Here is a 14,149-nt window from a genome sequence, read left to right as displayed (position 1 = left end):
TTGAAAGTTAAGCGCAAAACATATGTTATGAAAAATCCAAAATCATGTCAATCCACTTATAGGTCGCCAGAAAATATGGAAAACGTTGCTGTTGACCAAACACGCACAAGAAGAGGGCATTAAATAGTTAATGAAGGTATGCTTTACCTGATTCGTTTCTCAACTCATGGAATATATAATTCCAACAGGTAGGTATCTATTTTTGTTTTCAAATTTAAAACTTACAAACAAGCAGAAGAAAGTGGAAAAAGTTTTGGCAAACCTTCTATTGGGTTTAAAAGTGAACAATTCTCCATCCTTTATCATGACCAATAGAATAACTGAAGATTCTAACGAACAAGTAATCACAAAACTAATGGATGTGAAATTAATTTGAAAAAGCCATTTTCAGCCTAAAGGAGAACTGTGCTCCCAAAGGATATCATCTGAACAGCCTACTTAGAGGTCCTGACCAAATACAAAGTTCCGAAAAGCAGCAGTATTAAAATAGTAGTTTTTGCAATTTCTCATCGTGATAGGCTGTTTTTCATCACACCAATCTGTCATGAAACTGCCTACTTTCCTGCACTGAAGTATGCAGTGCGGGAATAGTCATTACGCAACTGAAACCAGTGCTGTAATGATTCATTACGCAACGCTTTTTCATTACGCAACTGTTTTGAGTTGCGTAATGAATCATAACACAACAATTTTTCAGATATTGTGAAATAATGGTGAATGCATTCCGATATAATTTCTGATACCCTCAAGTGGTCTTCTACGAAATTGTAAAAAATATTGTACGTTACGCGTTGCAGAACGATGCTATCAAAATCATCATTCTGCAACTTGTTCCGTAAACTACTATTACGGAATAAGTTGCAGAGGAATGATTTTTACAGCACGAGTCGTAAATTTATCATACGAGGCTTGCCGAGTAGGATAATTACGACGAGTGCTGTAAAAATCGAGTTCTGCAAAGAGTTATGTACAACATTTTTTTGATTTTTCGTAAAAGACCACTTCTGGGTATCAGAAATTATATCGGAATGCATTCACAATTATTTTACAATTTCTGAAAAATTGCTGTGTAATGATCCATTACGCAACTCCAAAACAGTTACGTAATGAGAAAGCGTTGTGTAATGAATCATTACAGCGCTGGTTTCAGTTGCGTACTGAATATTCCCGCACTGCATACTTTAGTGTAGAAAAGTAGGCCGTTTCATGACAGATTGATGTGATGAAAAACAGCCTATTACGATGAGAAATTGCTAAAAAAAAATGAATCACCAAAAACGTTTCGTAGTACTTTTGGCCAGCATTTGTGTGCAATGTGATATGCCGAGCTTCTTTTGTAATTTTCTCGGACATCAGCAAAAAATACGTGTTTGACTGTTCACATTTATGCGCTGCTCAATCCTCTATCGATTCACACCGACAGACTTGTTGAAAAGTTTTTGAAAACGTTGTTACAACGTTGTGAACATCTCTTGTCAGTGTGACTTTTGTCGGCAGCCTCATTCTCTTCGGCCGCTTTCCTATAAGAGCTGCAGGCGAATCTGTTCGGCTCCAAATCAGCCACATTCCAGTGTTAGTTCCATCTCGGAAATCTCGTCAACTGGAAGCTAACAGAACAAAGAATCATCTGAATGTTTTCATTTGTGTGTTTTGATGAAAAAAATACTGTGTATTTGGCGTTTGAAATTTGATTACCGTTGGACTCCCTACCAAGTTCCAATCGCTGTTCCCTTTTTATTGTTATGCTGTTCGTCGAAGGTAACAAGTGATTATCGTGAGCTTTACCATTGCAACTAGCGCAAGATCTAGCAATTTGATCTCTAATGTATGGACTAAGATTGTTCAAAGGCTCATTTGAATACATTTAGATCTAAAAGCGAAATCAGTGGCTTTTCTGAGGGTTATGAATAAGCTTTGCATCCATTCATTTATTTAGTTAACATCTAGCATTTCTCCATCCTCAGTTCTGTCCCACGCTCGCCAAATCGATACGCACTTGATCCGCTCACCTAGCTCGCTGCGCTCCACGCCTTCTTTGCAAGGTTGCTGTCCAGTATTTTCACAACATGTCATGTCTATCGTATCCTTCCAGGTTTGGCCACCTTCTGGATACTGGGTTCGCCGTAGAGAAGGCCGAGCTCAAATCCTACGCTGCCACACACCGCCAAAGATCGTTCTAAGCCCCCGACGTTCGAAAACTCAAAGTGCTTGCAAGTCCCCCTCGAGCATCGTCCACGTTCCATGCCCGTAGAGGACTACCGCCCTATGAGCTTTTTCTACATGGTACATTTGGTGCGGGTGTGAATCTTTTCTGACCGCAGCTTCTTGTGGAGGACATAGTAGGCCCGAATTCCTCTAATGATACGCCTCCGCACGGTGTACTATATTTAAGAAGGTGATATATTCCGAAAACTGACAGCTACTTGACGACGTCATTCCTATCTTCCTCGAACAAATTTGCGAAAAAAATGATCTAGTGGTCCGGAAGGTATATGGTACGATAGGAGTGACGTCAGATGTTTACAATCAAACTTGATATTTACATCACTGAAGAGCCTGCCTTGTTATTTTTTATGTCGTGCGCCTCCGTATTTCACGGCTAACGTTATTGTCAGCCGTCAGCAAGGATCCAAGGTAGACGAACTCGTCGACCACCTTGAGCGTATCCCCGTCTGTCGTAACACTCTGCAACCTAGGCGAGCCCTGTCGCGCTCGGCCCCATCAGCTATCACTTTGCCTTTGTCGCATTCACCACCAGTCCAACTTTCGCTGCCTCGCGTTTCAGGCGGGTGTACAGTTCTGCCACTTTTTCAAGTGTTCGGCCGACAATGTCCATATCATCCGTGAAGCGAACAAATTTACTGGATCTAGTAAAATTCTTACCCCGGCTGTTAAGCCGGGCATACACATTCTACGGCAATGTTGAAGGCACTAAGTCGCAGTCCCCGGCGGGATCCAAACGAACTGGCATGTTCGCCTGAAACCTTCACACAATTTTGCACACCTTCCATCGTCGCTCTTAAAAGTCTCGTGAGCTTCCCGGGAAAGCTGTTCCCGTCCATGATTTTGCATAGCTCTACGCGGCTGATACAATCGTATGCCACCTTGAAATCGATGAAAAAGTGATGCTTTGGGACCTGGCATTCACGACATTTTTGGACGATTTGCCGTACAGTAAAGATCTGGTACGTTGTCGATCGGCCACCTGCTGGAAAATTGGGTCTGACAGCTGCGAAAAAGGACCACGTGATTATTGAGCTGAAATCGAATTCAGGTTAACTTCTGCCTTCATGAGTCCTCTCATGGCGTAGTGGTAACGCGCCCCAACTAGAGATCGGGGAGTCGCGGGTTCGATTCTCACTGAGAAGACGTGTAACTTTTTCGCAAATCTTCACATCAATTTGTCCATCTAATCCAATTGCAAATTATATGTAATGTTTAGCTTTTCGGTAGTTGTTAAACTTCCACTCGGCTGGTTAGCCGTAAAACACGATTCATAATTAAAAACAAGTAAAAATTATTACTGAACCTCAGAAGTTTTCAATCAAAAAGCTGAAAGTTCGGTATTTTTTATGATTTACAATTCGTACCCAGTATAAAAAATTACCGAACAAGCAAATCGTGATTAAGTGTGTGGGCGTTCGGGGCTTCTGTCCTATTTTAGGACGTTGGGCGGATATGGGTTGAGATGAATTAGATCAATAAATGCCTAATGATGAATATAAAATCTTTGGCCTTCGAAGTTTTTGAATCAATAAGTTGAGTAAATCCATCTTAGTATTCTTTTAGTATTACTAATGAGGTATATTGTTCATAAATTAATTATTTAAAACGCTATTCGATTATTCGACCCGCTATATCACAGAAATCCGCTCCGATGAGTGTTCAACATATTTCGCCAGAATTCAATTCGCTCTGGAAATGGGTTTTCAATCATTTTAGAAGTTGCATCAATTTCTAGGCATTCTAATTTGAATTCAGATAAATTGTTGTTAATTTTTGGTACTGGTTTCCACTTGATTTGCAAATCCTTATCATGATCCGGTGACGGTTCTCCGTACTTTGCAAAATTTGTCCAGTACTTGATAAATGTTCTCCGAATGCAACACTCTGCGCTTCCTTCCGGTAAGTTTGGTAGATATGTAGGACTGAAAGTAGATGATTTTTGTAGAATAGCTTAGAAATACAACTATATATCTTATTTCTCACCTGAACATGTAAAAAACGTCATCCCCATGGCACGCTCCTTTCAGGTGTGCTTGATTGAACAGTTTTTTCGTAAGACTGAACCGACCATCAAATGTGAATCGGTAATGATAATGACGCACGTTGGGTTGATACTTGGCCAGCCATTCACTATTGATGACGGAGTTTGTAATAAAATAATTGTCGGCCATAACGTCACACAGCTCATCGTTAGTTGACTCATTTACTGGTTTATCTTCGAAATAAAACTTCCTTATTTGTTTCCCCAACTCTGCTCGGTCAAGATCTTTTGAAGTTTTCAAAAAAATTGGAACAAAACGTGCTGGATCTATGTTGCCCAGGTGGACTCTTCGATGCATTAAAAACAATGATAAGATTCCTTCTCCACTGTTGCAACCTTCGATAATAGGTTTTTCCAGGTTTGGTGCTGATTTTATGATTTCCTCCGGTGTTTCTGTGATTATGCTGTCTTCAGTTTCGAAGTCTTCGATCACTGGCATGAAGGCGAAATGAACACCCAAACGTTTCTCCTCACTCGTTAAGACTTTGTGCTGATACTTGATGAGTTCTTCGGCTGGCGCTTTGAGTAAAGTTTCTAAATATTGGAGTAATAGGTAAATATCACAACGACAATTTGTATTATAATATCTCTTTTGATCTTACCGAAAACCTCTTCATCTTTGCAACCGTTGTAACCAAGAATTTTTGCTAAGCTTCGAGCTTTCTCATCACCCCTGGTTTGGAAAAAGGTTTCAGTACTAGGAATTCCACTTTGGCATATTACTCGGTTGAAGTATTTACTGAAATAGACAAAAAAAAGTAATGTTATTATTATTCAATGTAGGTACATGTTTCTTTATGTTTTTTGCATAATTACACTATTATTATGTTGAGTATCATCAAAGACACATTTGACATAATTGAGGAAAAAATGGAAGAAACAGTGTTTCTCCGGAATGGACACATTCTCCCAATAGAAAATTAGATAATTTTAAAAATATCATTATAATGAGTGCTCTTTAAGATATTTTTCAATTCAATATCCTGATTTGGTCTTAACCGACTCTAGTCAGCTTTGTAGCCATCTGATTACCTTTGCTGACTGTGATTCTGATCATGTCCCTGTTATATTTCTTATTCCTCATGGAGCGATTCTCAATCCACTATAAATTATTTAAGAGCTGGCTGTAGAGTAAGGTGAGGCATAAATGGCACAAATCTCTCAACTGGTGGGGAACGTGCCTTTGGAGCCGGCCTTCTGAAGGTGAGGCATAAGTTCAACCTTAGTGGTATAATCAATATTTAAACCATTAGTCCCTAAGCTCCTTGCGATTGCGGCCTCCTTTGAAATCCTATTGGTATTCCCCGGACCCGAGTAAATTACTATTAACCAATTGCTTACAATCAAATTGTTAATTTATGAAACATATCTGTTTCTATATTCATTTAGTCATACTTGATTTTCAGAGATATTTAATTGAACTTCCAATTAGTAATGCTTGGCAAAATATTGTCAAATATTTATTATTATTATTATCTTTATAAGGAAGATTTTCAGCCCACGGCAGGTTTATCTCCAACAAATGTTCATGAAAAATATGTTTTTGTCAAGCATTTAATACAAACGTTAACAATCGTTAAAGCTATTCCGAATATTCATGTGAATAGTTTTCCACAAAATAAAAATCAAAATTTACCGAGAAATCCGTCAAGATCTTACCAAGAATTGTTTAAAAATCTTTCTCCTCCTTATATTTAAAATTGCGACTGAAACTCCCCAAGGAATTGAGAATAACATGCTAAGTATTAAGCTCACCATACAGCATTGGACAAAACATTTGAAAAATTTTCGATTCTTCATACGAAATGGTCAACTCTAGAGAGTTTGAGCTGCGTTATTTGCGGACCGATCTAAATTATATTTTCACAGCACATCAGATGTAACTTGAACTTTAACATATTTTTTAGGTAATTTTTTTAATCACCAGCTCAAAAGCAATAACGGTTTAACTATTCAAAGCAATTTGCCAAAACTTAAAAAGAGTCCCTCAAACAAAATTGGCCCAAAAGTCAATACAATTAAAATACTATTAAACACTTCCGAAGAAGCTCAAAAACCTGCTATGTAGTTTAAGAGCGCACACAATTTTAATTTAGTAATCACAAATCCAACTGAAAATTAGACCAGATTTCGACGAGATTTCGAAAGAATTCATAATCAAGATAACGTTTTCGACTATTCTTGGGGAACTGATTTGGATGATGAGAGAACTATTATTAGAATTTCAAAAATATGAAAGCCCCTGGCAACTATGGAATATTAACATCCTCATCAAAATAGTTTATTCAAAAACAGTACAAAAATCCGGCCAAAGCTTGTGCCTATCGATTGATTTGCTCTACCAGTAAATTTTTGTAAGAAAGTTTTTTTTTTTTAAATGATGTTTCACCTCGACGAATCAGCAAATTTGATTTGTTTCAACAAATCAGGATGCTATTCAACTGGTCTTGCTCTTCTAGACACATTAACAGTGTTGTGTTATGAAGAGTTGTCCGTTATAGCTCAAATTGGTTTTACCATATGAGCATATTAATATTGCGGAACAAAGAATCTTAGATATAGAAATTGAATGTCAAAATTGAAATTATACTAATAAAGGAATAAGAAACCAAAAACATATTCAGATTTGCGCAGTACTTTTAAGAATTCTTTATTCAGCAAGTGATGTAATCCGAGGTAACATTGATAAGTTTTTTTATAGTTCTAAAAAAATATTTGAAAGTGCAAATGTTGCATATTTTGTATTCTTAAAACAAGTACTGGCAACCATTAATCGTACTATATACTGAGTTTTGTTTGTTGAAAGATTTAAGCATGGTTAAGAAAATATTTTAGGTGATTTTTTTATTTAGTTGATATGGGGTAACATTGATCACCCATGTAAATAACGTTCGCTTATATTGAAAATGTTGTCACTTACTAAAATCATGCTCTCTGCAGCCAATTTCGAAGGCCAAACTCTTACAAGCCATTTACCCTGAGATATTTCAAAATAAAAGTCATCATAAACCGTGGAATACTCCTAATAGTAGACTATTTCTTAAGGGAATCCTACATTTTTAATAGTACATGTTAAGGTTGCCTAATTGAACATACTGATGAAAGTTTTGACAACGGAATCGTTTTTGTTAATGGCATTTTTACCATAAGCACATTTTTCTTGCTGATATCGTTTGCAGAACTCATATGAGACACGATTCTTTGGTAGTGTCATCCATAATGATTGAAATCGGTTCTCTGACATTACCCGGAAAACCATTACCCGGAATGCAATTTACCGGAAAAAAATTACTCGTAAGGACGAAAAATTATATCTCTACAATGTTGACCTTTTTCATTACTGTCTTTGTGACCGTTTTACGGTCAGGTTATAAAGACACGGACACCGTCTTCAGCCATTTAGCTGCACAGACTGTAACTTAACACTAGACAACGGACAAGCATGCTCCAATGGTACAGCCGAGAAACATTCCTCACGAAAAGTTTCAATGGCTGCAGCGGGAATCGAACCCACACCCCAAGACACGATACGCTCATTGCCTGACGACACTAACCGCACGGCCACGAAGCCCACAACTAGTCTTTTTGTAACACGTACGAATACAAAATAGGACATTTATACCGGTATTCGTCACCCCAATTTATAAACTGTTTCAGGACACTTATGCGCATACTCAATCATCGCTCAATGATCATTGAATTATTTTTTAAAATAACACATAATCGTAGAAACCTCAAAATATCCTGAGAATATAATTGAAAAACTATTTTTTCTTAGAGTAAGATGGAGCAAAATTTCGACCTGAGTGAAATAGCCAATATATCCAGAAAAAAACAATAGCAGTTGAAAAGAAATAAATACCATACAGTGAACCTTTAACATATTTGCTACAATTTTGCAGAACAAATTAGTATCAAAATATTTACCCATTTTTAGTCATATCAATTTAAAAATTCACACGATGCTGGGACAAGAGTTCGAATCTAGTTTGGGGCAATAGTTAACAGGCCATCCGAGCCGAAACACAAAATATCGACAATTTTATGACAGGCATACCTTACACCACCCAAGTAACAATTTTAGTTCTACGAATTACTTCCAGGGTGCTATAAATAAACGCTCATAAAACCACGATCAAGGCACTATTGCCTTCATCGCATCCCCCAAAACTTCTTGTAGATTGGAACGTGACTAGTTGGACCACTCTGAAAGAGGCTATGAAGTGTATAAATATGTCACACGAATAAAGCAAAATAGCATTTATGGTAGCTATTTTGAAGCCACCTGTTCTAGATGAATGTTGCATCATTTTGGAAATGATATTATGGTTACTGCGATCTTGCCGGATTTACTCCAACGTAAACAAAACAAAATAAGATTGAAATCACGTCTGTGATAATTCATTTTGTAGTGCTTGTTAAATATTGGAAGTGATTTATTTTGCTATAGTGTTCAAATCTTTAGTGCCGAAGGATATTTACTGTGAAATGTGATGAAAAAGAAATAAAATTGAATGGGCTCCATCTGAAAGTGGTATATTTCCAGTTATTAACACACTCAATCACGGTTTGCTTTGTTCGGTAATTTTTTATACTGGGTACGAATTGTAAATCATAAAAAATGATTGAAAACTTCTGACGTTCAGTAATATTTTTTACTTTTCACTGAACTACGGTAGCTGTCAGATGCAATTTTGCAACATTACCGAACAGGCCGAAAAGTCAGTAAAAAGAATTACCGACTATTCAGTAGTTGATGTTTTTTACTGACTTGTCGTCAAAATCAAATCAAAACAAACTGATGCGCATGTGGGAAAGTGTCAAATAAGAATCTCCTGCTGTAAAATCGTCCGGCGCCGGGAGACACGGCTTTGGCAACCAAACTTTTCTTGCACCTATTTTGCGCTTTCTCGTGGTAAGTAGTCGAAATTTAGTGAGAAACTCAACCATTTTAAGCAATTAAAAAAGCTCAGCACGATTTAAGGTGAAGATAAATCGAAGCCAAACCTCAAATTTTCAAGAGCACGAATCTGGAGAACCAAACATCCGTTTGAGCTGAAAACCTAATCGATTGGTCACTCGCTGGTGGTGACCAATCGATTAAGGTTTCAGCTCAAACGGGTGTACGGTTCTCCAGATCCGTGCTCTTGAAAATTTGAGGTTTGGCTTCGATTCATCTTCACCTTAACTGCTTACGTTGGTAAATTCGGTTGGTTTCCATACCAGAGGTAAATTCATCTGCATCATTGAGTTTGCCTCTAGTATGTAAACAACCAAATAATGATTTTGTCTCACATTTGTCGATTACTTCCACTGAGATATGAGCATACCGTAGATGTTTATTCTCATGAAGAATGCATGTCGATGTCCATGTCAATTGGGGTTTAATTTGTATTGATTTCTGAAAATGAGGTATTGTATGTTGCAATAAAGCTGGGTTTGAAGCCACAAAATTTTAACTTTATAGTTTGTCTCTAAAAGGTTTTGAAAACAACTAAGAGCTGACTTACAAAATATCATCTTCTAGCAACGTTGAATGTAGCCTCTAGCTATTATAGCATTCACGTAATTGTCATAAAACATTGATAAATCCACACGAATGCCAAATTGCTGTGGAATTGTTACTTGGGCAGTCATGAAATTATGTTTGCAGAAAAATACAAACAAATATTTTATTAAAAAATTGCCCAAAACAGTATTAACTGTAATATACCTTAAAAATATCAGTTTTCCGCAAAATTAACACTTCAGTCGTCGCGCTGTTGTATTTTGTACAACACTGTTGAAAAAACCTCGCTTTTCGTTCACAACAGCAGCGTGTTGGTCCTGACGGTGGCAAACTGCGCGACGACTGAAAGGTTAAATGAAAATGTGGTTTTATATTTATTTATTCGCACGATCAGGAAAGTATGGAAGATAATATGTGGATTTTCTTAATTTTTCCGCGTATATATATAATGGATCAAACTTTTGCCCCACTATGAGCCTTAAATGGTTTCCAAAACTAATACATCTCCAATCATCCATATGATAGGCCTAAAATCGCCCTTACATAAAAAGACCAATAAGATTTTATCTTTATTTGGTTTCATGCAATGAAAATTTTACTAAAAGTTACAATTTTCTCGTCTAAAACCAACAAATAGGCATAAGTTTTTTTCAAATCTCAATATATGGAGTGAAAGACTATAACTTGAATAGCATTCGAACCACCATGACATTTATTAGTTTGGTTTTGAATTGAGCTAGAAATCTCAAAAAGAAATTCTTGCTCCATTCGAACTTTTGCCCCACTTTGTTTACGCTCTTGCTCTTTATTTTGCCATGGTATCCTTATTTCATCACCCTTCATAAGAAATTAATGTAAGTGGCTAATTCAATAAATAAATTAAAAAAAAATGCGGATTCCGGTGCAGGCGATCCAGTTTCCGACAACTTAATTTTTAAATAACATAGTTTCAATTCAGTTGTAGTATTTATCTTACTAAATATGTGTTTAAAGCTTCCGTTTAATGTGTCGATAGTATTCAAAAGTCTTTTGATAGATTTTAAAAAAAGTTTTTCCCTAGAGTAGCAAATACTGGTACCAGAGAATGGCAGAAAACTCGGAGCGGTGCAAAATATGCATGTGCTGCACCCGACTTGTGCGTACATCTCCTGTTTTTGTTGAGTGACACAAAAGAAGGTGCGAGTATTGCCGCAACTGTGTGAGAGACAAAAGATAGCTCCAGCTCTACTCTTTTAAACTCTTGGAGTAAAGCACAATGTGCTTCGTTTGGTGCTTTCCATTGAAAACATAATCGAGAACAAATGTGACTAACGGCGGTGTGGAATCATTTTTGCTTGCTCTACACTTCAAAATCATTTTAGGGTTTAGTCACAAATTTCAATTGAAATGTTCGGAAATTATTATACAACATAAACGTCATACAACAAATCTTCTCTCGGGAGAGGGGGGTGTCAAAAAAAACCGACAAAACTCTTGACACTTCCGTGGAAAAGCAATTCTCGACTTCACCTTCCTTGTAAACAATCTTACCGCGTTTGGTCTTCCCTTATTTGATATTTAAAATTTCCATTGCGTTTCAAACGCACACTGCAATAACATATGTCTAACTCGTTTTTGAACCTAGGTTGAAACTGGCGCAACCCGTTCTGTATCACAGTTTCAACCCCAACCCGATTCAGGGACGACCGAACTACAATTTGCTTGAAGTTGGTTTGTTTATGTGTTGATCACCGACCCAGTTCCTAAAAACAAAAACGAAAATAAACACAACGATCATGCGAAAATTTTGTCAGATATATTGAATCTTATCGAAGCAATCGTTTTTTGCAGGAAATTGTCAAAATTCCTGGTCAACACGAAAAGTATTCCGAAGTCGTCGAAATTATCGAAGTAGGGCAAGTAATCCATTAGTTGTGGGTGTTCCTATAGTTTTGATAACGCCATTTTCACCATATTTTTGCATTAACCACAGAATCGATACTGCTAATCGACGTATTGGCTTGTTGATACTCGAAATAGTTGAAAACAGCGTTCAAATTACTTGAAAGTTGATGAAATATCACTAAAATTGCTGAAACTTTTCTTACTAGTACCAATAGTTGCGGAAAATTGTTCCTATAGTGGAGGATCCCATAAGAAAACAACGGATACCGCAACTATAGGAACGCAAATTAAAAATATACCGCAACTAAAGGAATAGTTTATCAATAGTGGAGGTACTATTTTTCAATTTTTCACTGACAACAAATACAACATTAAAATGTTCTTTAATTGCGCTTCTTGAATTTAAGCGGTCAAATGAAAATCAATAATGCTTAGTACCTCCACTATTGGTACATCTACCTTATGTGTGAGGCGAAATCATGTATGATTTATAAAGTAAACAAACGTTTGAGTGGTTCGTTTGAGAGTGGCGTCCATCCGTACTCCGTCATCAAAGCAAAGTGATGTTATTTGAGAGAGCCTTGCCTAATGCTCAGAGAGATTCTCAGCAACGGCACATGGGAGTTTTAGCACACAAAAAAGAATGGGTGCAACACAATCCATATTGCACTAGCACGTCTCTTTCAAATTGAACGTGCTGTCTCCCGGCAGCGCGTGCTGCACCGAAAGAGTTTTGAGTCGCACCCTATCCCTGGTAGCAAATACTGGTACCCCTATATAAATAAAACATTATTTAATATCTAATTATCCGAACATCTAGTCATTATAAACAAATGAAAACGACATAATTCATACATACCTAGAATTCTTTGAAAGATAGTGCAGATAAGTCGATATGCTGCCTGCACTTTCGCCAAACACTGTGACATTGTTGGGATCTCCTCCAAATTGAGTAATGTTCTCCTTTACCCACTTGAATACCAATAACTGAAAGAATTCACATGTTGAATGATAATTGACTACTTGTTATAAGGATTTGTTTTCCTACTTGATCCTTCAATCCAGCATTGCCTGATATTCCCACACTGGGGAAACTAAGAAATCCAAGGGGTCCCAAACGATAGTTCAATGTCACAACGACCACGCCCTCTTGCACAAAATAAATCGGATTATAGAAGAAGCTGCTACCGGATCCTGCTAAAAATCCACCTCCATGAATATAGATCATGACCGGAAACTTTTTCTCTGCATCAACACTGATTTCCGGTGTGAAGACATTCAAGTAGAGCCCTTTCTCAGATCCCACCACTCGGTTGGTGAACAGATCACGTTGTATGCAATCACTTCGTTCCATGACACACTCAAGCACCGGTGTGTCGAACTTCTCAAGCGGAACCGGAGGCCTGAAGCGCAATTCTCCCACGGGTGGCTTGGCATAGGGCACACCCTTGAAGTAGTGATAACTCGATCCATTCGGTAGCTTTGCTGTTATTCCACAGAGTTTGCCTTGACGAACCGATACGACGGGACGATTCGGTTGTGGCCACAGCTTAAGACACTTTCCCTTGATCAGATAAACGATCAATCCAAAGGCAATTTTCAAAACCGTCGATACGAGTTCAAACATTTTGATCCAAACGACCTTGACATCGGTACAGCGCAGGAATTGCCAATTAAAACTAATTCGACGCACGCGCGATTTCTTTCGACCGAGGCTTACGAAGGCAGGGACACAACTGAACCCCCAACATAATAGCACTAGTTTGGCGTGGAAGGGGGTGTTTGTGTTCGGTGGAAGTTGCTCATCACAGAAGTGCAACGATACAGCTATAGGGTGGATTCCAACTCGTTGTGTTTCACGATTTGTGACCACCGACTAAAACTTGTATTTGAGCTCTAGACTGGTTTAATGAACAGTTTTGCTCGGATTAAGGCTGATTTTTTAGCACAATGGGTTTTGTACTGTACGGTTTTATAATCTTGCCATTGAGATAGGTATAAAGTCACTCCACAGTAATGGATCATAAGTGTATTTTTTCAGAATGAACTATGATTTAAAATTACCTTCCTAGCGCTGCAGAATATAGTTGTTATTGGAAATACACCTAAAAATCGCGATCATTTGCAAAAAAATATGGTTAATTTTGATTTCGATACTAGATCAAATTCTGAGTATCCTCTCAAAATTTAAGCTCATTTGGATGAAAATTGAGACTGCACAAGCCCTTTAAAGTTCATATGGAAATTACTATGGGAAAAGCAAGCAAATCATTCAATTGGTCATAGTATTTGCCCATGTTCTCATGGGGATTGGAGCTACGTTGGTAAAGTAAAATACATTCATCAGCTACAACTTTGCCGAGAATTGTTTTTAAATCGGATGGCTCAGTAATTAGTTACCGTCAAACGGGGTAACTTGCAACAGGAGTGAAACTTGCAACACTTCGACATGTAACCGAATTACCGTTTCGTTCAGCATTGAGTTAAAT

At 37.6% G+C, this 14,149-nt stretch overlaps 1 protein-coding gene across 1 annotated transcript; it reads right to left on the bottom strand.

The window, feature by feature from the left end:
• Positions 1 to 3,774: 3,774 nt before the first annotated feature.
• On the bottom strand, positions 3,775 to 13,433 carry LOC5574471 (esterase B1). Its single transcript, XM_001655075.3, has 5 exons — positions 12,709 to 13,433; positions 12,520 to 12,647; positions 4,870 to 5,006; positions 4,210 to 4,801; positions 3,775 to 4,148 (listed from the first exon to the last, which is right to left on the bottom strand). Exons 1-5 carry the CDS (start codon positions 13,285 to 13,287, stop codon positions 3,860 to 3,862), a joined length of 1,725 nt encoding a protein of 574 aa, XP_001655125.2. The 5' UTR covers positions 13,288 to 13,433; the 3' UTR covers positions 3,775 to 3,859.
• Positions 13,434 to 14,149: the final 716 nt, after the last annotated feature.

This window comes from Aedes aegypti, chromosome 2 (assembly GCF_002204515.2).
Source record: "Aedes aegypti strain LVP_AGWG chromosome 2, AaegL5.0 Primary Assembly, whole genome shotgun sequence".
Classification (NCBI taxonomy): domain Eukaryota; kingdom Metazoa; phylum Arthropoda; class Insecta; order Diptera; family Culicidae; genus Aedes; species Aedes aegypti.
This window is presented reverse-complemented; position numbering and strand designations above follow the sequence as displayed.

Bases quoted from the DNA above. Each gene is read 5' to 3' on its own strand.
- LOC5574471 (XM_001655075.3), bottom strand. From the start codon at position 13,287: ATGTTTGAACTCGTATCGACGGTTTTGAAAATTGCCTTTGGATTGATC. The intron at 12,648-12,708 runs GTAGGAAAACAA...GAATTCTTTCAG, and splicing joins ATGCTGGATTGAAGGATCAA to TTATTGGTATTCAAGTGGGT. The intron at 4,802-4,869 runs GTAAGATCAAAA...TCCAATATTTAG, and splicing joins CAAAGATGAAGAGGTTTTCG to AAACTTTACTCAAAGCGCCA.